We start from the raw sequence: 25,963 nt of genomic DNA on the forward strand, positions 1-25,963 counted from the left end.
GAACTTCTCAAGAGGCATAAACAGGATCGAAGATTGACTACATATAAGATCAGCAATTTCTAGTTTTATTTGCTGATCATATTTTAAAAAAACTAATTGCCTTGTCTACAAATCCTCATGACATTTTACTTTTATTGAGCCATTAGGAATTCGGTCATTACTTTCTCATTTTGTTTTGTTGCATTTTTCAGTTCTTTGTTTTTGTTTTACTTTTCTATTTCACAACTGGAGAAATAAAAAAGACTTTAGAGAAAATAACTGCCTGCCTGCCATTGTATATGAATTTGATACAAGACCTGTCTGAAAGCAATCACTGACATAACTAAAGTCTAGTTTGTGTTCATGCAGTAGCAAGCTAGAATGAGTGTAGCAGCATTTCTTTCTTTAGCAAACTAAACTTGCAGTGTGAATATCCTGAGTCTTTCATTCTGAAAGGTTTTCAACACATCCTGAATTTTTGTCCCAACAGGCCTTATTGTAGAATAACCAAGAAAACATTCTTACTCAGAATGCTGTTATTTGTTCATGTTTTGTTTACTCACTGGAACGATCATCCTTGCCCAGAGTCATAAATTCACTAGCAAAAATATTTACCAGTAACTAGCTGCAGATTTGGGATATTACGTAACAAGGACTTGCACACGCCTGCTATTTCGATCTTTGCCAAGTGGCAGTATCTTCATGGGAAAAGTACTCCCATCTTTTTCTCTAACGACTCCTCATCCAAATGAAACAGTGCCATAAACTGCAGACTTCTGGTTGCCCAAGGATCCATTAGTGGAGAGGTGACTAGTAGCATAAGTGAGCCACTTCCCATTAGGGACTGAAGTGGGTAGGCGTAGCCCATAAATTGATGGAGAACTGGATTCAGTTCATCTCCTGGGCATCCTTCACTAACATGATATATGTTGCCAACTAAATGTAAAGCAGTCTTTCCACAGAACGGCTCCTAGAGGGAAGATCTGCTCAAATCTCCTAGAACTTGGAACCACCTTTGCTATTGTGTGCAAAAGAGAACAGGTCCTGTTTTCACCCCTGTAGGCCCTGGAGGAATTAATCACATAGACGTGAATTGTTCAATTATGAAATTATTACAGCTATTGCTATGTTTTGATATATGTCAAAAGAGAATACTTATTTGTCTTAGTTGTTGTGTGTCTGTTACACTGCCATTTTTGGCAGTCACTCTCATAACCATATGATAATTAACAGCATTTAGTTTGGGGGGGGGAAAAAAGTAAAGCTCAGCTGGGAGGGGGAAGAGATGTTGGAATACAATTCTGTGCTCAGCAGATGCTTCTGCTCATCACAGCTGTAATGTACTGCCAGTCAGCTAGGCTCTGGGCTCCTCGGGGACTTGCAACACAGGCTCATTGGGAGATTTCTGCTCAAAAGGTTGGCATCCTCCTGAATTTCAAAATCCAAGATTTGTGGAACAGTTTACGTTAGATTCTGCCCCACTTTCAGGGCTGAATGTGACCTTGGTGTAATACAGACAGACCTTGCGTAGGGTGGCTGGTGCAGTTGCCCAGCAGATGCCTGGGACAGTGTGGGACTTTCTTGATTTCAGTGTTCATTAAGCAATAAAAGCCCAGATCAATTTTGTTTGACAAATAAATGAGGATGCGAGCAATTGTGGGATTTTGTATTAATAAAGTGTATAGCTTGACTACCATGAATATATCACTCATGGAGGAGATTTTTAGGGTTGAGTAATGCTTTCAGTCTAGTCTATGGTGCCAATTTATCTAGTGTGGTGCCAATTTATTGTAGAGAAAAAATTTATTCACTAACTAACTTCAGCAGTACCAGAAAACTCTGTTATTCTCCAATTCATAATGGGAAGCTGGAAGTCTTTAGGAACACAGGCTCTTATTTGACTTCTTAGAGAATATTAAAATACAGTGTGTTTTACTGATATTAAGTACAGACAAAATTATGCCTGGTTATACTTTTAAATGTAATATTAAAATTAGCTTAGTTTTATAACATGCTTGGAAAGCTTAGTTCTGAAGAGAATAGAGTATTCCTTTTAGTGATAGGGAAAAATTTCTAGTGATAAAAGTCCTGGTATGTCTGAAAGTATAGACAGAGAGAATATATCAAGATATCCTGGAAGTGTCCAAAAAAAAAAGTAGTATCACCTATGTACTTACTGGAATAGAAGGTCAGGGTAGCCTATATTCTGTATTACACAGCACAGCATATCACCTTATCACATTATCATCATTTTTACATCCCAGATGTTTCACATACAGCTATACACAGCTATACAGCAACAATGAGAGGGAGAGGTTCTTGGAATCTGCCATACTGTTCTGTGTACTTCTTTGCAGAACATGGCGTTTGTTTTTTTTTTTTAAAAAAAAAGTTAAAATAAGGGAGTAATATGGAAAACATAAGTAATTATTAGTAATTTAATCCATTTCAAAATCAATAATAATGGTTTCCTTGTGGTTTCTGCTAGCCCTGCGTTAAATACATAGAGACTGTTCATATTATTGCTGATAATATGCTTTCTCTAGTAGATCTTAAACTATTTCCTGGAGAAGCTGGCAGCCCATGGCTTGGACAGGTGCACTCTTTGCTGGGTAAGGAGCAGCCTGGAGGGCCAGGCCCAGAGAGTGGTGGTGAATGGAGTTAAATCCAGCTGGTGACCGGTCACGAGAGGTGTTCCCTAGGGGTTGGTGCTGGGGCCTGTCCTCTTCCATATCTTTATTGATGACCTGGATGAGGGCATTGAGAGCACCCTCAGAAAGTTTGCAGATGACACCAAGCTGGCAGGAAGTGTCGATCTGCCTGGGGGTAGCAAGGCCCTACAGAGAGATCTGGACAGGCTGGATCTCTGGGCTGAAGCCAATGGGATGAGGTTCAACAAGACCAAGTGCCGGGTCCTGCACTTTGGCCGCAACAACCCCAGGCAATGCTACAGGCTTGGGGCAGAGTGGCTGGAAGACTGTGTAGAGGAAACAGACCTGGGGGTGTTGGTCGACGCTCAGCTGAGCATGAGCCAGCAGTGTGCCCAGGCGGCCAAGAAGGCCAATGGCATCCTGGCTTGGATCAGAAATAGTGCTGCCAGTAGGAATAGGGAAGTCATTGTCCCTCTGTACTCAGCCCTGGTGAGGCCCCACCTCAAGTACTGTGTCCAGTTTTGGGCCCCTTACTGCAAGAAAGACATTGAGGCCCTGGAGCGTGTTCAGAGGAGGGCGACGAAGCTGGTGAGGGGTCTGGAGCACAGGGCTTATGAGGAGCGGCTGAGGGAGCCGGGATTGTTCAGTCTGGAGAAGAGGAGGCTCAGAGACCTTATCGCTCTCTGTAACTACCTGAAGGGAGGTTGTAGTGAGCTGGGGGTCAGCCTCTTCTCTCTTGTAACTAGTGACAGGACGAGGGGGAATGGCCTCAAGTTGCACCAGGGGAGATACAGGCTGAATATTAGGAAATACTGCTTTTCTGAAAGAGTGGTCAGGCGCTGGAATGGGCTGCCCAGGGAGGTGGTGGAGTCACTGTCCCTGGAGGTGTTCAAGAAACATTCAGATATAGCATTGAGAGACATGGTTTAGTGGGGCTATTGGTGGTGGGTGGGTGGTTGGACTGGATGGTCTTGTAGGTTTTTTCCAACCTAGCTAATTCTATGATTCTATTTACAAGGAAGGTTTATACTATATATCATGCATATACTATCTGTCATGCATAATGACAACAGTTCAGCACAAGTATATACCTAACTTTAGAATAATGAATTATTTCCACTGTTTTCAGCTCCAGCATGTCACTGCTACCTGCTTTTCTTTGAAAGAGGGGTTGATACTGGTACGGTATCAACTAAATGAGAAAATAAAACCAAAGAGATAACGATGGTTCTGTATTTTTCTGTGGTTAGAAACATATTTTTTTTAACCAATTTGATATACATTTATTTCCACAGAAGAGGGCAGCAAAAGCCATATACTTACTTTACTGCATCTATGAAGATGATAAACCATGTTAGTTAAGCAGAGCTGTGAAGATTAGGTTTTCTGATTGATCAATATGGAGAAATGAGGCAGCAAGTGACTATCTTAAGTCTAATTATAAGTTAAGCTAACATGAATAAAGATCAAAAGATTTGTTTGGGATCTAGACTTCAAGGAGACCTCTAGTATTTGAGTAACACATAGCTAATGAAAGAATTATAAGAGACTCTGAGTCTACTTGATGGAGGTGAAAGGATCTCTGAACCAAACATCAAAAAAACTGCTAATCTGTGAAAACTTGTTTAATCTTTTCTTATTTAAATCTGGTTCAGTGTTGATGAGCCCATACCATAGTTACATGAGTGTGAAATCCTTGTGGAGAATCCAGCTGGAAGAATACTCTGGCTTGCTTGTACCATTGTTGTCATTCTCTGCAAAGAGAATGCTTTTTAGATTGTGTGTTTATGTGAGAGTGTGTGTGTGTGTATCAGGATGTTCTGTCTGGCTTTTGTGGTAATAATCCCTTCTCCTCCCATGCCCAGTCTTTCCCCTGGGCCTCATCCCTGTGTGTAAGGTTGAAGATGCAAGGTCTGCTGTTAAGGCTGCAGGTTTGATGTTGTACTTAATTTGGTTTAACTACTATTTGTGGCTGAAAGGTATGAATTATCTTTCTCAGTTTCTCTCCAGACATAGCTGAATTTTGCATGCTTCCCTCTTTGACTTATTTCATTGACTAATTTGTTCAGAATCTCATCTATGGGATAAGCACAGAAGGAGACAAGCTGGAGAGTTTTTTAAGGTACATTTTCTGAATTAATTGCAGGATTTCTGAAGATGAAAATCCACACAATGTGATAGCCCAACATGTTATATATGGCTACCACCTTGTAACATCCCCAGGTGTTAAAGAATGTAAATAGAAAAATTAAAATGCAGGTACATTTCTGCTGAAGAGCTTATAGATAATGTGGGTTCAGACTCAAAGATTTATTCACTCCAGGCTGGCTATTATCACTTTATTTTCTTTATTTCAGTAGGAAGAAAGTAAACTCAAATATCCCTTAATGTTATTTCTAGCTTTTAGTTCTAGGAAACTTAGAGCAACTGATGCCGAATATGCAGTCTGAGTCTTACAGCACTAGGAACCATTGAAACATTCAGCAGCATTTTGAACAGTAATATTTCATAGCTGGGCTAGTGATGTTTTTCTCTATAGAAGTTTGGACTTTCTATTCAAAATGCAAATTTAACCATGGGAAAGCATAGTGGTGGTTTGTTCTCATGAGTCTAACAGATTTGGAAAACGTTATTTAGTATGTTGTATCAAGTAAGAGGTCTTCTAGTGATGAGGGAATGAACATTTAAAAACACTTTCATTTGTCATCTTACTTGCAAAAATAACCAACAACACAGAAATTACACTGTGACCACAAATCTAGCAATGTGCTAGTGGTAAATATTACATAATTGTTGATGTGGGATTTAGAGACATAAACAGAAAGGCCATCCAGCATTTGGTCCTGAAAAAGTGTATTTTCAGTAAGGCATGCTGTTCAGAAAATCCAGCAAATTTAAGTCCAAATTAGATATTCAAGAGCAGGAGGCGTGTTCCTCCTGATTAGAGCTCTACTGAAAATACTGTATTCAGGCACAAAGCAGAGTGATAAATAGAAGGGCTCCTGATTAAAACAACAGAGATGATTCTTGGGCTGGAAGATCTGTACTGTGGAAATAAAAATAAATAGCCCCATTTTGTTTAAATAATCAAATATGATAACATTCTGATATGTCAAGGGGATAGGATAACTTAGTTTGTGTTGCTTTAAAAAGGCTATTAATAAATTATGAGATAAAAATTAGGATTGAGCCAGAGATTGTGGAAGCCTCTGAAGGTGCCACGTACAAAGCTGTTCTGTAAAAAACACTCTCTAGCAAAAGGGATATGCAGCACAGGAAAGGAAGTGGAATGATTGCCACTTAATCAGCTTGCATTCTTTATTTCTAGGTAGTTCTTTATTTATCTAAAACATTTTTAGAGTTGAATTTCTTTGGGCAATTTATCTATTGTCTGGGCAGGAAAAATTTCTACTGAAAAATATCTTTTCATGAGCTCAGCCATTGCCTGTAAAGGGAATGGTAGAACAGTTCTTAGGTACGCAGTTTAGTGGTCAATGCTGGTGGTAGGTGGTTGGACTAGATGATCTTAGAGGTCTTTTCCAACATTTATGGTTCAGTGCCTCTGTGGAGGAAGGACTGCATGAAGGAGTGAGGAGTTCTGCTTTTTATCATATATTTAAGAGAAAGTTCTTCAGGTTATAGAAGTTAGGGAAGAAAAACTCTACGCCAGAGGACAGTTGTTTTCCCATTGATGTTTTGTGCTTTCCTGTTACGTTTGAACTACTTATGTACTTCAATAAAACTGGGCGGATCAGCAATGAATAATCCTATTAGCTCGATAGAATAATCTGTGTGATAGATTCTGATATTATTAGGCCATCTGGGGTGACTCCATCGTGTCCTCGTATATGTTAGGACTTTAAGTGCTTGGTTTTGTTCCCAGTAATACTCTTTCTGTATGATTTGATTGGCAAGATTGGAACTGGAATATCAGAGACAGTGATTTCTTGTAAAGATACACAATGGAGACTGAGAGCAGTGAAACATCATGATATCAAAAACATACGGCAATGTTGTATCATTGGACACAGAATACGTTCAGAATACGTTTCTGCTGTGACCCTGAGAGATTAAATAGAGGCCAAACTGTAATTGGAATGTTGCATTATTGGCAGAAGCTTGTGCTTGAACAGCATTTTTGCCCTTCAAAAGGCTAGACCATGACTTAAATTGAAGCAATGCAGTAATTGTGTCATGCACATCATACTGTTTTTATGAAATTAATCAAGTTTTAATTAGAGTTTCTGTGACTTCTCAGATCATACAGTGAATAACTGGAATTAACAACCCTTGTGTCCTTTCCATTCCAATGCCTCCGCTGAATATGACACTTCATCAAATTCAGTGATTAACAACAAAACTTAACTAGCTTGATGCAAAGGTGAGCTATGGAATCTGATAACATAAGCTATGCTTTTTACTTCAGAGCCGATAGAACATGCTGCTCTTCAAATTTACAGGCTCCTGGTAATGGAGATTATCATTAATCTAATTAACTCCACCTCAACAGGGAGCACTGCTAGTGCTAGGAGTCATGCATGAGTTTGTACATTCTGTGCTTATTTTGTGGTGATGTTCTGCTTCTTTTAAGACAATTTATAAGGTGATAGCTTGAGAAAACACGTTTTGCCGTGGTAAAAATACTGGTTAGGTCATGTGCAGAAGTATATAAAAATTTTAAATCTTTTTTAAAATGAATTCAGTAGTCGTTTCTAACCAGATTTGAAGACTGAGTTTATTTTCTGTTCAACGCTTTCTATTATCTCACTGAAGCTAGTGATCCCGATGTTAACTTCATGGCAATCTGGCTGCTTATGTCTGTGTCAGAGTTTGCCAAAATCTTTATATGCATGTGGAAATTCCAGTGAACCAGTTATTTGAAACTGTGTATGTATGTGTAAGTTACCTGGCTTGAAGAGAATTAAGCTGTTTATACACAGACAGGCTGCAAGTTGTGTACTCTAGGGGGTGCTACTGTTCTAATTGGTGAACAAAGTTTTGCCCAGTTGTAAACTGGCACTATAATTATTTTTGAGCATACAAAGCTCTTATTGAAGTGAACAGAAATTGGATCCCACTGTTCCAACATGACTAGAAACCAGTGCTTAAGCTGATCTAAATCTTGTGCGCATTGTACAGAAATCATGCTACTAGTGCTTCACTAAATTGACAGGAAGGGCAAATTACAGTATTTAGGTGTATGAGGTGCTGTGCAAATAGGAGTCTTACATGAGCAGGGGCTTGCAGGACTGGAACCCATATTTTTACAGGATGTGTGCTTTTTACTTTAATAAAGGCTCTTGCTGGTAAACTCTGCATTGCAGTGTTTAAGAATGCAAACTGAGTAAGCATAAATCTACTGCATGGCAGGAAATTATTTTCCTCTTGATTTTGTTGCCAGTTGAATATAATACCAGTGTTAATGCTTTGTTCATTTATATTATTGGTTTCATGGCATAGTAAGATATCGTGGAAATGTATATAGCTGCTCAGTGATTTGAGGGAAATGTTTCATTTTTTTAAAAATATATTTTAAACATTTTTACTACTCACTGCTTCATTGTCCTTGCCAAAACTAAAAAGCATGAGTTCATATTTGGCTGCATCTGTGGCAACGCTATATTTCATAGTTGTTTAACTTTAAATGTGAAGGATTTTTGTCCAGAAAATTGTGAAACAAAAAATTCAAAATATCTGAAATACTTATGCAGAGATTCCGACTACAAGAAGCTCATGTTAATAACTGTAATAAGGAGCAATAAGTGCCTTGACTAGAAGTCCCAGTGTTGAAAGCATTACTCCCTTTCTGCTGAGGTGCTACAGTAGTTGATGTACGAATATTCTATGCTTGATGTTGAGACTAATAAGTTGTAACTGGAATTTCAAACTATATTTCAGTAAAATTCTGTAAATTAAAAACACAATATCATTTTATTCGCCATCTTTCCTTAGGAAAAATAAGGTAATTATTTATGTAATAAATGTCTTTATGAGAAGATTGCAAACAGGAAAATAATCAAATAAGTTATGATTGTATTTCCTGAGCACGGTAAGTAAAACACAAACTAAGTTCTATTTCATAGTATACTCCTAGTATTAGTACCTCAGATTTTCTTCTGGAATTAGAATCATGGAATCATTAAAGCTGGAAAAGACCTCCAAGATCATCAAGTCCAGCTGTCAACCTATCATCACTATGCCCACTAAATTGTGTCCCTCAGTCACATCTCCCCATTTCTTCAACAACTCCAGGGACAATGACTTCACCACTTCCCTTAGCGGCTCATTCCAAGGCCTCACAACCCTCTGTGAAGAAATTTTTTCCCAATGTTCATTCTGAACCTCCCCTGGTGCAACTTAGGGCCATTAACCTGTTGCCCTATCACTGTTGCCTGGGAGAAGAGACTGACTCCCACCTTGCCACCACCTCCTTTCAGGTTATTGTAGAGCATGATAAGGTCTCCCCTGAGCCTCCTCATCTTCTGACTGAACAATCCCAGTTCCCTCAGCCACTTCTCATATGACTTGTGCTCCAGACTCTTCACCAGCTTTGTTTCTTTGGACACGCTCCAGCACCTCAATGTCTTTCTCTTTTCATTGTGAACTGTTTTTTAAAGAGATCCAGATAAATTCTTGCTGTTTGTTGCTCAACATTTGGAGAATATTATTGAATATTACACATTTTTATGTAACTATGGTTGATGCTAATTTGAAATTAAATTTCTTTGAATGTTGGTGTCATACTTGTTTTCAAGCCCTAGATGACATAACTTGAGTACTTACTATGCTGTTTATTTTCAAAGCTGAAGTCATTTGTTGAAACACGAATCATGCCAGAGCACGATTTAAAGGTTGCATCATCTCTAAATGATGCTCAAGTAGAAAAAGTAAAATTAAAGGGATAGCTTTTCACCTTAACTAATGTTTGGAGCACATTCTAGTAAATGCAGTGAATTTAATGCTGAAGAACAGAGGAGCCTCTCTTTGATTCTTTGTGGTTTCTTAGTTCCATTTCCTGTCATGAAGAAATCATCAGCTGCTGACATTTGTTAAGTTATGTGCTCTGGTAGGCTTATTGTCTCTGTATGGTCAAGTTACCATTAACCACTGAAGAAACTGTATTACTCTAAGATTATATTTCAGTGTTAAAGGGACAGCTTCACTATAAATTCTCTGTTACTTAGCCAACATAATTCTACTTTAATTTGTTCTATATGACGTCCAATAATGTATTTACTGTATGCATTGCTGCATTGTAAATAAAACTAGTTAATAAAACCGGTTTTCAGTCAAATTCAACAATAGCATTGCTGTTAAATTAATTGGGATTAGAAATGGAGTTTTAAATATTTTTTTCAAAGCCGTGAATTTTTTTTTTTTTTTGAGACATTCAAGCTGTCTGTTTTTATGAATTGGTCACTTTTCTCCTGAGATAGGTGTGGTGTTATTTTGAATGTGGTACCTTCCTTTCTGCTCCGTGGCTGTTGCAGACTTGAGTGATGTGGATGTCCTTGTTTTCCTGTGCCTATTAGATTAACATGGTTGAGCTGAAACTCCACAACAAATAGCATTGCAAAACTTCATTTTGTCCAGACTTCTTCACAGTTTTCAAATAATAATTTTTGTATTCTCTATATGAAATTTCAGAACATATTTGGAAATTAAAATAAATTGTAAGTAATAAAAATCAGTAATAATTCTGTAAGTTAGACTTGTAATATATTTATCTTCTTTACTGGCAAAATTATTTGGTAATGTTATCCTCAGTATGCAACTCGTGTAGTAAAAGAGTGAATTTCAGACTTAGTTACATGTCTGCATTTATTACAAAGAAAAGTATAAACCAGTAATACAAATGTATTTTTCATTATTATCTTCTTACTAATTGCGTGTTCGTACAGAACTCATTACTGATCACTATTTTAGTATGCCATTCCAGTCTAAACAATTTCTTTGCTTATTGCCATCAGTTATCCAAAAAATTGAAGAGATCCCTAAGAAATTTGTTGCCAAAAGCAATGTTTTCTGTTGACCATTAAGATATTTTGTTCTTCCAGTACTGGGCCTCAGGGGGAAAAGGCTTTTCCAAAAGCAACGCTGAGTTGTTTTATTACATTGTTTAGATTACTTTCACTGATACAGTAAATTTAGTTCAATATAACAAATAGGTTTTTTTTTTTCCAATGTTGAAAATGAACAAAGTAACATTTTGTTGAAAGTTGCAGGGCTCTATGTTTTATCTTCGTTTTATGTGTGGCAGGTTTTTTACTTGATATTATTAAAACTGCGAAAGGTACTTTAAGCTTTGGCCTGAACAAAGAAAATGAAGGGATACCATATTCCATTTTAACTTCAGAGTGCTTTTTCAACAAGTTGTTTTGTTTGTCAGTTGGCTTATTTTCATTCCTATTTACTCCAAAGCAGATAAATGCTAGATAAGAAATGCAACTTGCAAAAGACTAGAAAACTATCTGCTTGCTAGACCTGAAAGATTGGACCACTGTGTTTTATTGCAACAACTGCAGTTCATAACAGCTCGTAATCTTTCAGATTAATTACAATGACACTTTAATGTTCAAAACCACATTGGGTGATTTCAGGGGGAATCACAAAACAGTATGAGATGGAGGATACTAAAGACAAGAGTGTAAAAGAATTTTTGTATAAAGGCAGCAAAGGAATCTTTATGTAGTTACTGATTACAGATATGTATCCTTGATTTCTATCTCCCTTTTCTCCTGCAGGGCCAAGGCTTTTCGTGGCAAAAAGGTCCACGGAGAATATGACATCAAGGTTGAACAGGTAATTAAATGGCTTAATCTGGATGGTTGTTTTTATATATATATATATATATATATACATATATATATGCAAACACACACAAAAAAACTATATAAAATATATATAATATATAATAGTATAGTACTGCATATATATATATATTAGTATGCACACTATAGATACATATAAAGGCTGCTCCAAAAGTAATGCGTCCTATTTTATTATGTTGGACCACAACGTCAGAGGTGGATGTTGGTGGTATGGTAGTAGAGGCTGAACCATTGTAATTCCATTTCATTTTATTATCATCCAACTAATGGCTGAACTATTAGTAATTCCATTACATTTTATTGCCACATGGCAGATGACAGAAGAGAGGTAGTCTAAAAAAATGATGTATGACATGGAAGTGTATATGAAGAAAAGGGAGGTAATAGAATTTCTCCATGTGGAAAAAATGGTGCCCACTGACATTCATCAATGCTTGCTGAAAGTTTATGGAGACCAAACAGCAGATTTGAGCACAGTGAGGTGGTGGGTGGTGCGTTTCAGCAGTGGCAATAGCGACAATGGGCCATCTCCGCTGGTGCAGCTTGTTATATGAGCATGGTATGCAGGATTTTGTTAATCACTGGCAAAAAATGCAGAGCTAATGGTGATGACTGGTGAAAAATATTGTTTTATAGCTGAGAATTGGCTCTGTCAAATAGTGTTATTGTGTTCTTTGTATCTGTTGTAGCTTACATGGAAATAATTAGGAGGCATTACTTTTGGAGTGACCTGCATACATATATATGTATACATGTAGTTCCTTTGTACTTTTCCTGTTTCCTTTGTACGATCTCTTTTAGGACCAGGCCTACCTTAAATCAGTATGAATTTGAAGGTTTCTGATCCCTCTTAATCGCTTTGTAATGTATCAGCACCGTGAAAACTGTGTACAAATACATTACTTACTTCAGTGTTCTTTTCTTATTACCAAAGAGCATTATTTTATTTATGTATTACTTATAGCATTCTACCTATAATCTACAATATTTTCTATAATGTGCTAAACTTTTAAAGTACAAAATCTATACTGTGAATCTTCTTACTTGTATACTATTATTAATGAATGGGAGAGATTATTCATCAATCTCAGATTTAAAAAAAAATAATATTGTTAGCATTTATGCAAATATGTCAGTCTCTCACCTTTTGCACTGTTTTTACAATAATCTTAAATCTTCCCCTTGCGTTTATAACATCATAACAATGATCCAAGGAAGTATGTAAGCATATGGAGTTTAATGAAGAGACATCCGTGTTTGAAGACATACTTATTCCATTGAATTGGAATCGTAGCTAGAGGAGTCAATGCTTGCCTTAACTGACCACTAAATTCTTGAAGTCTTACCCAGATTTCACTTAGGAAAACCTCCAATTTTTCAAGAGTAGACTAATGAGAATTCTGACAGTCTCTATCCTCTACTAGTGTCTGGGATAGCACAGACACTTTTATTTATCCTCTAGAAGACACTTGGCTGCATTTCAATTATTCTGCTGTGTAATGTTATTGTAAAGTGCTCTGAGAGTCTAAACTGATGAAAGACTGGATGAATGAAAAACATCCTGTCCATTTATTTCAAATAACTGTAGAGTTAGAGTATGGATTTGATTCCTTTCTAATGCCGCATTTCCAGTGTGAGAACATAGAGAAAATTCTCTGCTTGTGAGTTTTGCAAGTCAATTGTTTAGTAGCACCATATCTTTTTGAAAATAGAGTAAAAGCACAAAAAAGAAAGTAGTAAAGTATATGAAGGAAATGGGAAAAAAATCAAAACACATTTACTAAATGTTATAAGAAAGTATTCTCTTTGTTGTATTTCCCTTCACACTGATTTTATTTTTTTCAAAACGTTAGGCAAATTTTTGTTCTGCCTGTGTTAATCTCTATTGTACACCATGCCTACCAAATATATAATCTCTACTGCATCACAGTCCTTTATACAGCTTTTTACTTTTTTCTTTATATTATAATTTATTCAAATGTATTCTGTCACACCCATACTATGACCCATACTATTGGTTTGACATTCTTTCAGTGCTCGTTGTGTTCTAAATATATATTGTTAGCAGTTCAGATACATGAAGAAGGTGTTTGGGGGGTATAAATGTAAAATAATATTAACTGACTAATGTGAATCCTCTTTTCATAGGCAGAATTTTCAGAAATCAACTTGATAGCCCACGCTGATGGCAATTATGCAGTAGATATCCAAGTTTTTCGAAATGGCACTAAAGTTGTCAGGTAAGAAAAACAAAATAACAGCAAAAAGCAATAGTGGCATAATGTATGTGTGTAAAATGTACTGACTGATTTTTTGTGCAGTGGGGATTTTGACAAATACAACACACCTTGATCACTAAGCATGACAAGTATCTGAACAGTGGAGTAAGTCCTGTGACAGGAATTAATCTCTCAACATTTAAATCACATGGAAGATGGAGCAGGTTCCTTTAGAGCTGTCTGAAACTGGCTCTTACCTGACTCCCAGCTGCTGAGCTCTTCTCACACAGGACACGCATGCAGCTCCTCACTACCAAAATTTAGCCATGTAAGCTCAATACAAATGGGAATTAAGTCTGGTATAAATACATGTTTGGGAATCAAGGTTATCAATTTGAGTCTTATATTTCTGTCATATTTATGGCAGTCTTGGTGCTTTAGTACATGCCAGACATCTATAAATGAGAAGTAATTGTTTCTAGTGTTGAATGTTTTCTATTGATTGAATCATAGAATGGCTCAGGTCAGAAGGGATCTTAGAGATCATCTAGTTCTGTCCTGCTGTGGGCAGGGCTGCCAACCACTAGACCAGGCTGCCCAGGGCATGATGGGACTTCACAGGGGCATAGTAGGCAGTTACCGCCCTCACCCTTCTGAACACAACTCCTTCTTGGCAGGGCTGCTCTCGAGTTCTTTTTCCCAACTACAAATATCTGGGATTGCCCCAACCGAAGTGCAACACCTTGCCCCTTGGCCTTGTTGAACCTTATTAGGTTTACATAGGTCCACTTTTCAAGTCTGTCCAGGCCTCTCTGGGTGGCATTCCTTCCTTCTACTGTATTAACTGCACCACTCAGCTTGGTGTCATCAGCAAACTTGCTAAGGTATGCTCAATCCCACTGTCTATGCTATTGATAAAAGTGTTGAAGAGCACTGGTCCCAAGACAAACCCTTGAGGGACACCACTTGTGAACAGCCTCCACCTGGCAGAGATCCATTTCACATAACACTCTGGCTGCTGGCAGAGGCATTTGCCTGCTTTGTTTATCAGTTCCTGAGCAATGACATACATAGAAATATATCGAGGAAATATTCAGAATTTATGTAAGTGATTTATCTTTCGGTGGCAAAAAACCTGAAAAGCCAAGATATTTTTCTCTCTTCTTAATAGAGCTGCAATATTTTCTAGATGCTGACGTTTTCAAAAACAATTTGATCATTGATTAATACCAATATATCTCTTTCTTGCTAGGTCATTCAGGCCTGATTTTGTCCTTGTTCGGCAGCATTCATTCAGTATGGCAGAAAATGAAGATTTCCGAAACTTGATCATTGGACTGCAGTACGCAGGCATCCCTAGTGTCAACTCCTTGGAATCGATCTATAATTTCTGTGACAAACCATGGGTGGTAAGTGATGTGCCAAAAAGTTCTCCTGGTGTAAACTTAGTAACTGATTTCTGTTTGCTTATTCAGTTCTTGCTCATGAACACTGAGTGACAAACTGTAAAGTCACAGAGCAGTGAAATATTTGTGAAAGGAATAAAAAGCAAACTAAGGTATTTAAATCATTTTTTTTTCCCAAAAAGACAGTGTAGGCAGTGTGGAGATAGAGAAAAATATTTGTGGTATAAATACTGAAATAAGTGAGGAGACTAACGGAAAGCCTATCCACTACTAACATCCTTCCTGAAGTGAGGAAAGTATTTATTCACAATTTGTGTGGGAAAAGCGAGCTGAGAATATTTTTCATATTTGTGGTTTTAAGCATAATTTAAAGACTTTCAGCCAGTGTTTTCCTCATGCCTGTGAAATTTTTGGGGCTATGCTTCAGCGAGGAAACCTGAAGCTATTAGTTTCATCATTTGAAAGCTCTTTTCATAATGTTGGGCACATTGGGGAGGAATTGACCTTTTTACAGTTACACCTGGAGTAATGAGGCACACTAGAGAATCGCTGATACTGCCCAGTTTTAGTGTAGAAGCTAATTCTTCTTTTCACTGCATACTTTGTAGTGATGGAGGTAGGCTTGGATAATCTTTTTGGAACTAAACGTTATCAGGAACAAGTTAAAGTATGATGCTGTGAAAGATGATTATGGATGGTACTATCATTTCCTTTAATATTCATTATTATTAGTATTATATTATTTGTATTCAGCTGCCCAAGAGCTGATGAAACTTTAAAGAATACTACTTGCTATAAGTAGCCAGCAAGTCCTATTTTTTTTTTCCTCTTGATGCTTAGGTAAGAAAATAACTTGTATTTTTCACACTGAAGGAAAGCTTTATTGTAATACTTCCTATTGCCTTGAAGATGTTTATTTTTTTTTACATTTACTTCAAAAAACACTACAGAATATTGTCTGAATGTCAAAATACATATATCTTGCAGCTAATTTTATCATACTTCTATGCTGCAATAAACGACAGTGGGGAATAATGAATTGATAGAGCATTCATAGCTTTTCAGAGTACATACTGTACATTGCTGAATCAGGAGCACTTAAATGAAATAATTATGCAGTAAAAAGAAACCAATATTCTTCTGGTGGCGTTAGTGTCATGGCTCTTCCTGCACCAAGCCAAGATGTGTTTCTTCCAACTGATCTCATTTCACAGATGTGAAAAGAGCTGATTCTTCTGTCTAATAATCGCTGAGAGTAACTGAATGTTGTAGAAATACTTGCTGTAATAACTGCCACATCTGCTTATCTCTGATTTATTTATTTTCATATATCTTCTTCTGGGCTTTTCAGTACTATTTCTAAGCCCGGATACGAATGCCATTAAATTTTTTTTTTTTTTCAGATAAGCTTATTTTATTCAAATATAGAGAATAGTTTTAGTTCAATTGAGAATTTTCTACCTTGCTGTTTCTACCTCTGATAGCCAGAATACATTGTATTTAACTGCTTAAATTTTACACAATCTCAGCAAGAGTATACTTCACATCTCTTGGATGTTTCCTCTCAAAAATATCTATCCTGAAGAAATTTTAAAGTATCGAGTATCACTTGTTTCAAACCAGCATCTTTCACTTTTACGTTTACTGCCATGTTTCCTTGAACAGAAGCTGTATTCATTGCAATGTGTAACACAAGGAGGAAGTTTTTCACTCAGAGGGTGGTGATGCACTGGAACAGGTTGCCCAAGGAGGTTGTGGATGCTCTGTCCCTGGAGGCATTCAAGGCCAGGCTGGACGTAGCTCTGGGCAGCCTGGTCTAGTGGTTGGCGACCCTGCACTCAGCAGGGGGGTTGAAACTTGATGATCTTTGAGGTCCTTTTCAACCCAGGCCAGTCTATGAAGAAGGATTGCCTTAGTTTTGCTTTTCTACCTGCAGCACTGCAAGTGTGCAAGTGATTCCTATTAAAAATTTATATCTGGACTGTACTTTCTTTTATCCTACTTTAAAAGGATGCAAGAGGTCTTGTTTGTGCTTTTAACATGGAATTTCGTGATTTTTGTTCTCTGTTGTAATAGGAGATGCAGAGACAACCATATTCATCCATATTTCATTGTGAAATCTTTATCAGGTGTAGGGATGGTGTCCACTGCAAGAATTCATGTAAACCTGTTACAAATCATGTCTGGATTAAATATTCAAACGATAAATATCCATTGGTCCTTTGCTTTAGTCTGATTCACAAATATTCAAATAATGCAGCAGAAGCCAGAACCTGTTGATTTTACTATTATCTTCTAGCTTGTTAGATTAACCCTAGATCAAACACGCTAACTTGCCTATATAAAATCCTGGCTGCAAACTATAGTCTAAAAAAAAGATAAATGGAAATAAAAATAGATTCCACTTCATACATACTTGTACTTTTTTTATAAAGTGAATCTTAATGTCAGAAGAAAGCATACTCAGCGATCATTAGTGTCCATGTCAATTTTGCAGTAGTGCAAGGAAGCAAAAATATACCAACCATAGATGAGACTCATCTCCTCATAGTGCATAATGGTTACCTTTCTGAACAATTCTCTTGCTAGCATGGAAGATCTGATATTTTTATGAATGATACTTCTATAAAAATTGCAGATTCAAAAGCATGACAATTATAAAGTAAAACTGTAGATAAACACATAAACTACCATCTTTATTAATTGATAAGAAATAGACAGACCTCTTCCATAATGGAAAGTTTGAGTGGAGAAGTGAATTACAATTTCTGTAACAGCAGAAAAATACTGTGCCACAAGGACTCACTGCATTGGACCCTAGGGGCTGAAAAATTATTGAATTAGCTGTGCGCTCCAATTGATTGTATTTATGTAAATGTAAAATCAGGAGCAGTGTAGAATTTGTAGAAGGGTAAGTCAGAGAAGTTAGGCTAATTATAACAGGGCTATGTTATATATATGACAAGAGTTAGAATCCTAAATACAAGATCTTTGTCTCCTTAGTTACTCTACTTCACAGAACAGGTCTCTGTTATTAGAACATAAGAGCACAACATTTTTTTTCAACTCTGAAGACAGATGCACACCTTGCATTAGAAACTAATGCACCTTCGCATAATTTTTTGACAGAATGCTTTACGCTGCATCTGCAGACGTAGGTTTCTATGTCATTGCCAATAGGCAGTCAGCAAGTTTAAATACAAACTGTGTATTGAAAAATGGGAGCGTGGTGGGAAAGTTGTCAGGAACCTAGTGTAAACATTTCTAAAATCAGGACTTAAATCCCGTTTTCTAAAGTTGGGACACACACAGTTCCTTCAAATGCAAGTCAAAAGTTCAAAGCACCGTATAGCCCTTTGAAAATTTAAGATGCTAGCAACTGTGGCAAAGAAAATATTGAATGTGTGCAGTGAAATGTTTGCATACTGAAATATGTTAATGATTTGGGTTATTACAGAACTTCGGTTATTTCACTGCTGTGATAATACTTACTAGCTACCTCATGAAAAATGCATGATCCTTGCTTTTGAGATGGTTTCTACTTAAATGCTAGTAAGAATATCAGAACTCAGGTTGAAAGCATGAGTTCTATAAATAGAGACTGTTGTTTGTTACTAAGTGCATACAGAGCTGTGGAAGAACCTTTTTTAAGGTTAATAACCTCACAGTAATTGTAATGTTTCCTTGCATTGTCATGCTGCAAAGTCATAGGTTCTAATGAGATAAATTCAGCCTAGATTAATTTATAGTTACACTGAATTCAGTTGATATGAAAACATATTTTCCTTGCTGGATTTGTGATCTGTCTTATGATAGTACTCAAATCTAACCATGTGCAGAACCTGTTATATCACCTACAAAACACCAAGATTTATAGACTAGTTCTTTTATTGTCTATTTTACTTCAGAAAAATTCATTCCACAAATAAGTGAGGCCATACTTCACGGAGGCTTATGAAACTGTAATCTTTCTGGTAGTATGTGATGTAAGTAAGCAAAGTATGTAATTACAGAGGACAGAAATAATTTAAAAATATGAAAATAATGTCAGTGCCTGAAGTAATACATAAAAATCTCATGCTTATGATTAGGGCTTGTATGATAATATATTTAAAAAAAATAAAATCCATTGTATTGTGTTGACTTTTTAAAGAAAATATAATTCTGTTCTTCCAACATATTTTTGCATACTTCTTATTATGACTAATGTGAAATTTGACTGTTTAAATGTTTGCATCAAGTGAACTCTACTCTTGATTTTTATGTTTAATTGCAAATATTGATGATAGAAGCACAGTCTTGAAGTAGTACAAATTAATAACTGTTCACCCATACTGCGTATAGCAGATATCCAGTAAGTGGAATTATGAAGTGAGATAAAATTAACAGGTGAGGTTACTTAACACAATAACTGCCTTCCTTGTCAGGAGTTGTAAGGTTCAATGTCCATAGCTGCTATAAATAGAATGTTTTATGAAACCTTGACTATGACATACTACTTACTTGCATTACAGAAGCTGAATTGCTGTTTCGAGATTCAGATACTGATAACATTTTAACAGAGCAGAGATGACAATTGCTGCAATTGTATGTACCAAGTATATTTTTGTGAAGGGGAAGAAAATCCTCATTTAATCAGCTCAACTCCATGATGGCTATTCTGGCTATTTTACTGAAGAGGAAAAATATAGCAGGATTTGTGGCTGGCTGCAAATCTGTTTTTTTGTTAGTGTGCCTTGGGAGGCTGGTTGGTTTATAAGGATTCAGGAGTCTACTTATACTTCATGCTTATTCTGGTGAAGGAGATGGCAGGACCTACAGGAAACATGTGAGCATTATGACCTTAGTTAGCCACTGCCGAGCTGGTGGAAGAGCTTGAAGTGCTGACTTGGTATAATCACAGACGGGATGTAAGAGCCTGCTGTAGTGCGCTGAGCTGCTGCACAGACATAACAGCTTGTGAAGGGTGTCTGTCACTGCACGGATAGGAAAGCTGGATGCTGAGCAGGCTCAGCCTCTAGTGAAGAAAACTTGGCATAGTGACAAAGCGCTACATCACTGGTTCAGCAATGTGGGGAATAAAGGGAGAAAAATAGGAATTCTTTTCTGGTCAACAGCTGGCAGAGCGGAATTAAGATCCAGAAAACAGACTTATATGTATTTTACAGACACCTGAAAGATTCTGGCATTTTTTAATGTAGCGTTCCAGATGTAAGCTCGTATACAAAAGGTCACTGTGACTTGACTTCATTGTAGGAATTTATGGCTATTAAAGGTTTTAAATGCCAGATAAGTGTGATAGTACCCTCTGTTGTGCCAGAAGTGATGAGTGCTCATCTGCACTCATTCTGAGGGAAGGCTGATTATGGTTTTTCCTTTTATCGGAATTCATAGTATTATAAATATCACAATTATTCTTTGTGCCTTTTCCTACAATTCATGACTGGACACTCGAGTTATTTTTTAGCAAGTTTATTGAAATTTTTTCCTTCTTGTTCCCTTTGCCAAACTTATGTAACTCCATGACTTCATGTGTTGTATTTTACTCTGTGTTGTTTTTGCAGATGGTTTTCTCCTTATTGTCTTCATCTTTCTCTTATTGAACACTTCGTTTCTCTGTTCTCATCTTCCTATTCTGGAAAGTTGTTTTTGACTCCCCTCTGTTGCTTTCTGACAGGATCGCAATATTTTCCCCTGAGTTGTTTTCTCCTTCGTTTGTTGCTATAAGAAGTTGCACTTTTGTGCTTTCTCACACTTCAAGATACACTTTCATAATCTGAGCTGCAGACTGGGGCACTGGCGGGAAAGTTACAGGCACTCTGCAGGGTGAAGCATATAAAAGAAATGAGCTCTCTTCATTCCAGCTTCCTGTTGACAGAAATTATTGAAGCTATGCCAGTAGGCAGACACAGGCACATAGATAAGTTTCAATATTGTGTCATGGTATTTTCTGGAGAATGAATAACAGATAAAATGAATGTCCATAAGAAGAAAAGTCTTTTTGAAAATCTATTTACTGTGAATTTAGTTCAGTGAGTCAACCTTCAATGCTACTTTGTGTTTTAATGAAATAAAATATAAATTTCTCACCAAATATTTATCGCACCATAAGAAAATTCTGTGCTTATTAACAAAAATAAGATTTTTACTAGAAGGCTAAACGATGGCTTAGGATGTCTGTTTATTACATTTCTCTGTATGCCAGAGGAGTTCTTATTGAAGATCAGGGCTAAAAAAAAAAATGCTTCCCTGCAGTTTGTGTTCAACTCAGATTTTGGGAAAAAATTTAGGGACATTAAATATTAATGAATATTAACACTATAAATCTTAGAAATGTTAAGACTTGTGTTAGTCAGTGACTGTAATTTTATATATTTCATTAGATTAAACCTGAAGCCAGCAGTGAACTTTCTTGTTTCAACCACTCTAGCAAGATTGATCTACCCGACAGAAAATACTGGGGACAGCAGGCAGCCAAAGTATGGGAGTATGTACGTCCCACCTACACAGGCTGTTCGGTATCCTTCTGCCCTTACACTTTAGGAAGCCATTGCAGGAAAAGCAGTTCCTTCATTTCAGGAGTGGAGATCAGGTGCTGCACCTCTCTTTCTCAAGCGCTGAAGATTTGCTTTCTTAGGTATTGGATGTCATTGCATGGCTGGCAATGTCTGAACGGGTTCACATCAGAATGTATAGCAATCCCCTCAACAAATGCAGTTTGCCTGTTTGCAAGCATTTACATGAAGGGAGGATAACTTTTTAAAACCAGTTTTGTGGCTCTTATTCAAACAAAGGGTATTCTGTAGGGCAGCCAGAGAACAAACTGTCCACATGTGCTATTCTTTTTGTCCTGATCTGAGCAGAACTTTAAGCATGAAGACTGCAGTTTAATTCTCTGTCAGCCAATGAAGATTTTGGCCTCTTTGCTCAGTCTGCCAGTTAAAGCTAAAACACGTTGATGGATTTGTAGTGCGCGAGCTGAAAGTAAATTGACAAAACTGTGTCAGAAGGAAGGTAAAAACATTTTAGGCTTTTTGGTTAGAAGTAACTTACTAGCAAGTTTGAACACTAAATCAGAGTAAAGTACACAGTAATTATCGATTTTAAATACATAACAAAGGAATCTACATGCTTCAGACAGTCATTTCTTATTTATACCTATTTATAGAGAAATTTCAACCTCATTCCTGCAATAAAAAGAGAACATGGATTTGCTTAATTTCACTTTCCTAAAATATGAAAGTTCACATGAAATTACTCAAGAACAGCAAGACCCTTAAATAATGAGTATGCCACAGTGCAGTGGATTTGTTTTCCATTCCATGCATCATGTAACTTTTACAGCCCTGTATTCATAAATCGTTATTTGAACTATGAAGTACTTATACGTAAATTGATTATATGTGTTTTCCTTTGACCACTATATAATGCTATGAGGCTAATTTAATGCAAAAGTAGCTTCAGATTATTTTTTTTCTACAAATTCTTGAATTCTTGTGCTAAGTTGCTGTCACTTTGCCCTGTTCTTCTCTGCACTAAGGAGCAGCACTGGGAGCTCCTCACATCCACTATAGACTTTCACTGCATTGAACATTTCCAGAAGGAAAAAGATGAAACAGACCTTTAAACATTTCTTAGCTTCTACTGAAAAGAAACTATATTTAAGTAAAGTCTAGAAACTAACATACCTATAACTAACATTCCCGTTCTGTGAAGTAGCTTCTTTAGTTTACAGTTCAGTTTATATTGCTATAGAGCATAGCATAGTTTGGAAGCTGGCCATCTCAGAGAAGTCCTGGGACTTTCTGTGCTGGGCTTGAAAGAGAGTAAGTTTGCTGATCCTGTCTTGGGGGTGGCATTCCACCACTGAGCTTTGCCAACAGATAATATGAACATTTATTTATTGGTTTTCCTCATCTTGTAGCAAGAAGATTGGGAAAATCTGCATTGTTTCTGAAAACAACTTCATGTTGAGACATCTGAACACCTGCAAAAAATGTCATTAACTTACGAGAGTCTTTAATGATGACACCGGAGGGCTATTTCTGCAAAAATATGGTATGCATTATAGGGCTGATTCTTCCTATTCTACCGTGAACTTTCACTGAATTAAATTTCATTTTTTATTTTCTCAAACTGGAAAATCTCATACTGGCGGAGGGGAACAATGAAAAAAGAAAACCCATGCCACACAATAAAATCTCTCTATTGTAGTGAGACTGAAATCCTTCTGAAAAGTGCTTAAGCACACGCCCAAGTCTCATTAAAGTAAACAGGTGCACAAATGTTTCCTTGAACAGGACACTGAACTCAATGTTCCCATAACAGTGGAATCAACTGCACATTCTTATTGCTGCCAAGTGCACCCAAGAAAGAGTTTATTTCAGTGACTCAGTTCCATAAAATTTTGTTTCCTTCTCTAACTTTTCATTCTAAGATAAAAAGCCCCAAACGTCATCTTGATCTCGGCTGCATGGTATGACTTTTTGCTAGTTCTTTTTTAACAAACGCCCCTTGATTTGTTTCTATGTTTTATGCTCATAACTATTACTTTAATTCTCATATTTCCCTTAAATCTCACTTTCCTCAATGTTTAGACATTTTGTCACTGTCACTGCCATTAGTCAAGGTGTTTCGCATTGCCAAATGCCTTGCTACCCAAATTTGCAAGCGGAGATGAAATGTGTTTCCATCTCTGACTGTGATTCTCTTTTTGCTTTTTTTTTTTAAACATCTTGCTTTTCTAACTATTGGAGGAAAAGAATTTTTACTCTCATGAGTGTGATTTGTACATGAGAGCTCTGAACCTTTTTCAAGGGCATGAGGTTTTGATTTAGGGGTGATTTTTGTATCCTTTTGAGGGTCTTAATGATTTGTATACCTTGTCAGATATAACTCTGATAGGAAAGTATTCCAGCAGTTATTTACAGTTGGGATTGCAATTGAAGTGAGAGAAGATGTATTTATACTGCAGAAGTAATGTATGCAGAAATTAAATAAATGCCTGTGAAAATTCTGGATAACATGAAGCAAAGACACCCTAATCTTTCTGTGAAGGATCAACACAATCCACACAGGCTCAGTACCTTCATCTCAGTAGATGCGGATAGGTGGCACTCCAGAGGGTAAGGAGGGAGTTAGGGATGAAGGAGCTGAGGAGACTGCAGCTGCAGTCAAGGGTGAAAGGAAGGAAGGGAAGGAAAGGAAGTGATGCTGCCAGTCCCAGAGTAATGGGTTGAGCAGCAGGACTTGAATAAAAACTAGTGTGGTAGGGCAACTCAACTTGGTAATCAGCACCAATATTCTTATGTGAGGTTAGACGCAAAAGGGTTGGGGAACAATTCAGTCTGTGTTATGAAATTACTGCTTGAATTATGATGCAAGTTCCCTATAACTTATCTTTCCATTCGCAGTCCAACTGTGTTATTTGGCTTTGCATAGTAATAATGGAAAACTACTGGAGGAACATCAAGAGCTTTTGTCAGTTCTCATCTTATCTGTATTCTGTTAATGTGCCCAAACTGATTTGTAGGCCATGTTTCGTTGTTAAGTTGCCATGTCAAACTCTGAATTGACTTTGAAAGTTTGAATGCCTTCATTAAGTTGTCTGTCAGATCCTGCTGACAGAAAGTACTGAAGTCACAGTCTGCTGTCTGTTCTCTGTGATTCGCATGGTGGGTATCAACATATCAAATGTGTGTATACTCAGCCTATTGGAGAAGTATTTAATGTTTACTAAGTCATAACAGAAGAAATGTAGTTGAATCACAGCGAAGAACCAGTATTATGAAGAGCATAAAAAGAGTAACGCAAATACTGCTCAGGTAGTAGTAGTAGTTAAAAAATCAATACCAGCAAATACAAGTACAGAAACTGTGAAAACAAAGGATGATGAAAAGACTCGGTTAAATTCACTCCCACCCAGTGCATGTGTCAAATGTACCCTCCCACACAATCACTTAATTTCTTTCCCCCCTGAAAGGCCAAGAAGACCCACTGCTGGCTTCCAAGGACCTGATATATTTGCGCTAATGATACTGAGTGTTTGTGCTTTTGAATGTTTCTTACTCTTACAAAGCAACCATGTTTTCCTTGAAGGACCTGACTTACAAACCTCAGCCTAAAAATAGTTTTTCTTCAGGACACTTTTCATTTTTTTTCAACATACCATGAAACTCTCTACTGGGATGGACAATGGTATAACATATCCTTCAATCTGGAAAGAGACTAGAAACTTGCTGTAATTGAAGGTAACAGAAAGCACCACCATTATTCAAATCTTTGAGATTAACCAAGTGATTTTTTTTTCAGCCGTTCACTGATTGAGTGCATATATGCAGTCAAATTTATGGTATTCCATTCTTTGTGTAATGAAATCCCATGAAGATTTTGTATGAGGTCAAAAAGTCACTATCTTTTTGACTTATTATTTCTTCCTACCTGTTTCATACTTCATTGGAGAGGATAAAAAGTGATTTTATCCTGTTCTTTTTTGGAGATACAGTCTCCAAAGACTCCTGCTGAAATGTTAAGTTCTATGAAGTTATTTTGTTTCATAACTGTTAAAAACTCACAGGACTTTTGACATGCCTACAAAATACTTTATTTATATATCATGTTGCTCTACTAGTGTTCTCTGTTTCACAGACATCCCATACCTGAGAACATTCAGCATGGGATTAGACACTAATTCAGTAGCTTATCATCTAAAAATATCTTGCTTTTGCCCAGGTAAGAATGTAATAAACCTTACTGTGATTTAAAGGCATAACTTAAGGTCAGATTAGTTAGTGCACAAAATTGAAACACTTTCAAAACTTTATAGATAGAACATTAATTAGGTCAATTTAGCACAGGTTATGTCTTTTTTTCCCTCT

At 36.9% G+C, this 25,963-nt stretch overlaps 1 protein-coding gene across 2 annotated transcripts in view; it reads left to right on the top strand.

The window, feature by feature from the left end:
* Nucleotides 1-25,963, top strand: part of SYN2 (synapsin II) — a 153,457-nt gene that overhangs the window by 37,957 nt on the left and 89,537 nt on the right. For both annotated transcript variants that reach the window (XM_021409272.1, XM_021409271.1), the window contains exons 2-4: nt 11,375-11,432; nt 13,610-13,701; nt 14,933-15,089. In XM_021409272.1, coding sequence (XP_021264947.1) covers nt 11,375-11,432; nt 13,610-13,701; nt 14,933-15,089 — 307 coding nt within the window. The remainder of the gene's footprint in view (nt 1-11,374; nt 11,433-13,609; nt 13,702-14,932; nt 15,090-25,963) is intronic.

This window comes from Numida meleagris, chromosome 11 (genome assembly GCF_002078875.1).
Source record: "Numida meleagris isolate 19003 breed g44 Domestic line chromosome 11, NumMel1.0, whole genome shotgun sequence".
Taxonomy (NCBI): Eukaryota; Metazoa; Chordata; class Aves; order Galliformes; family Numididae; genus Numida; species Numida meleagris.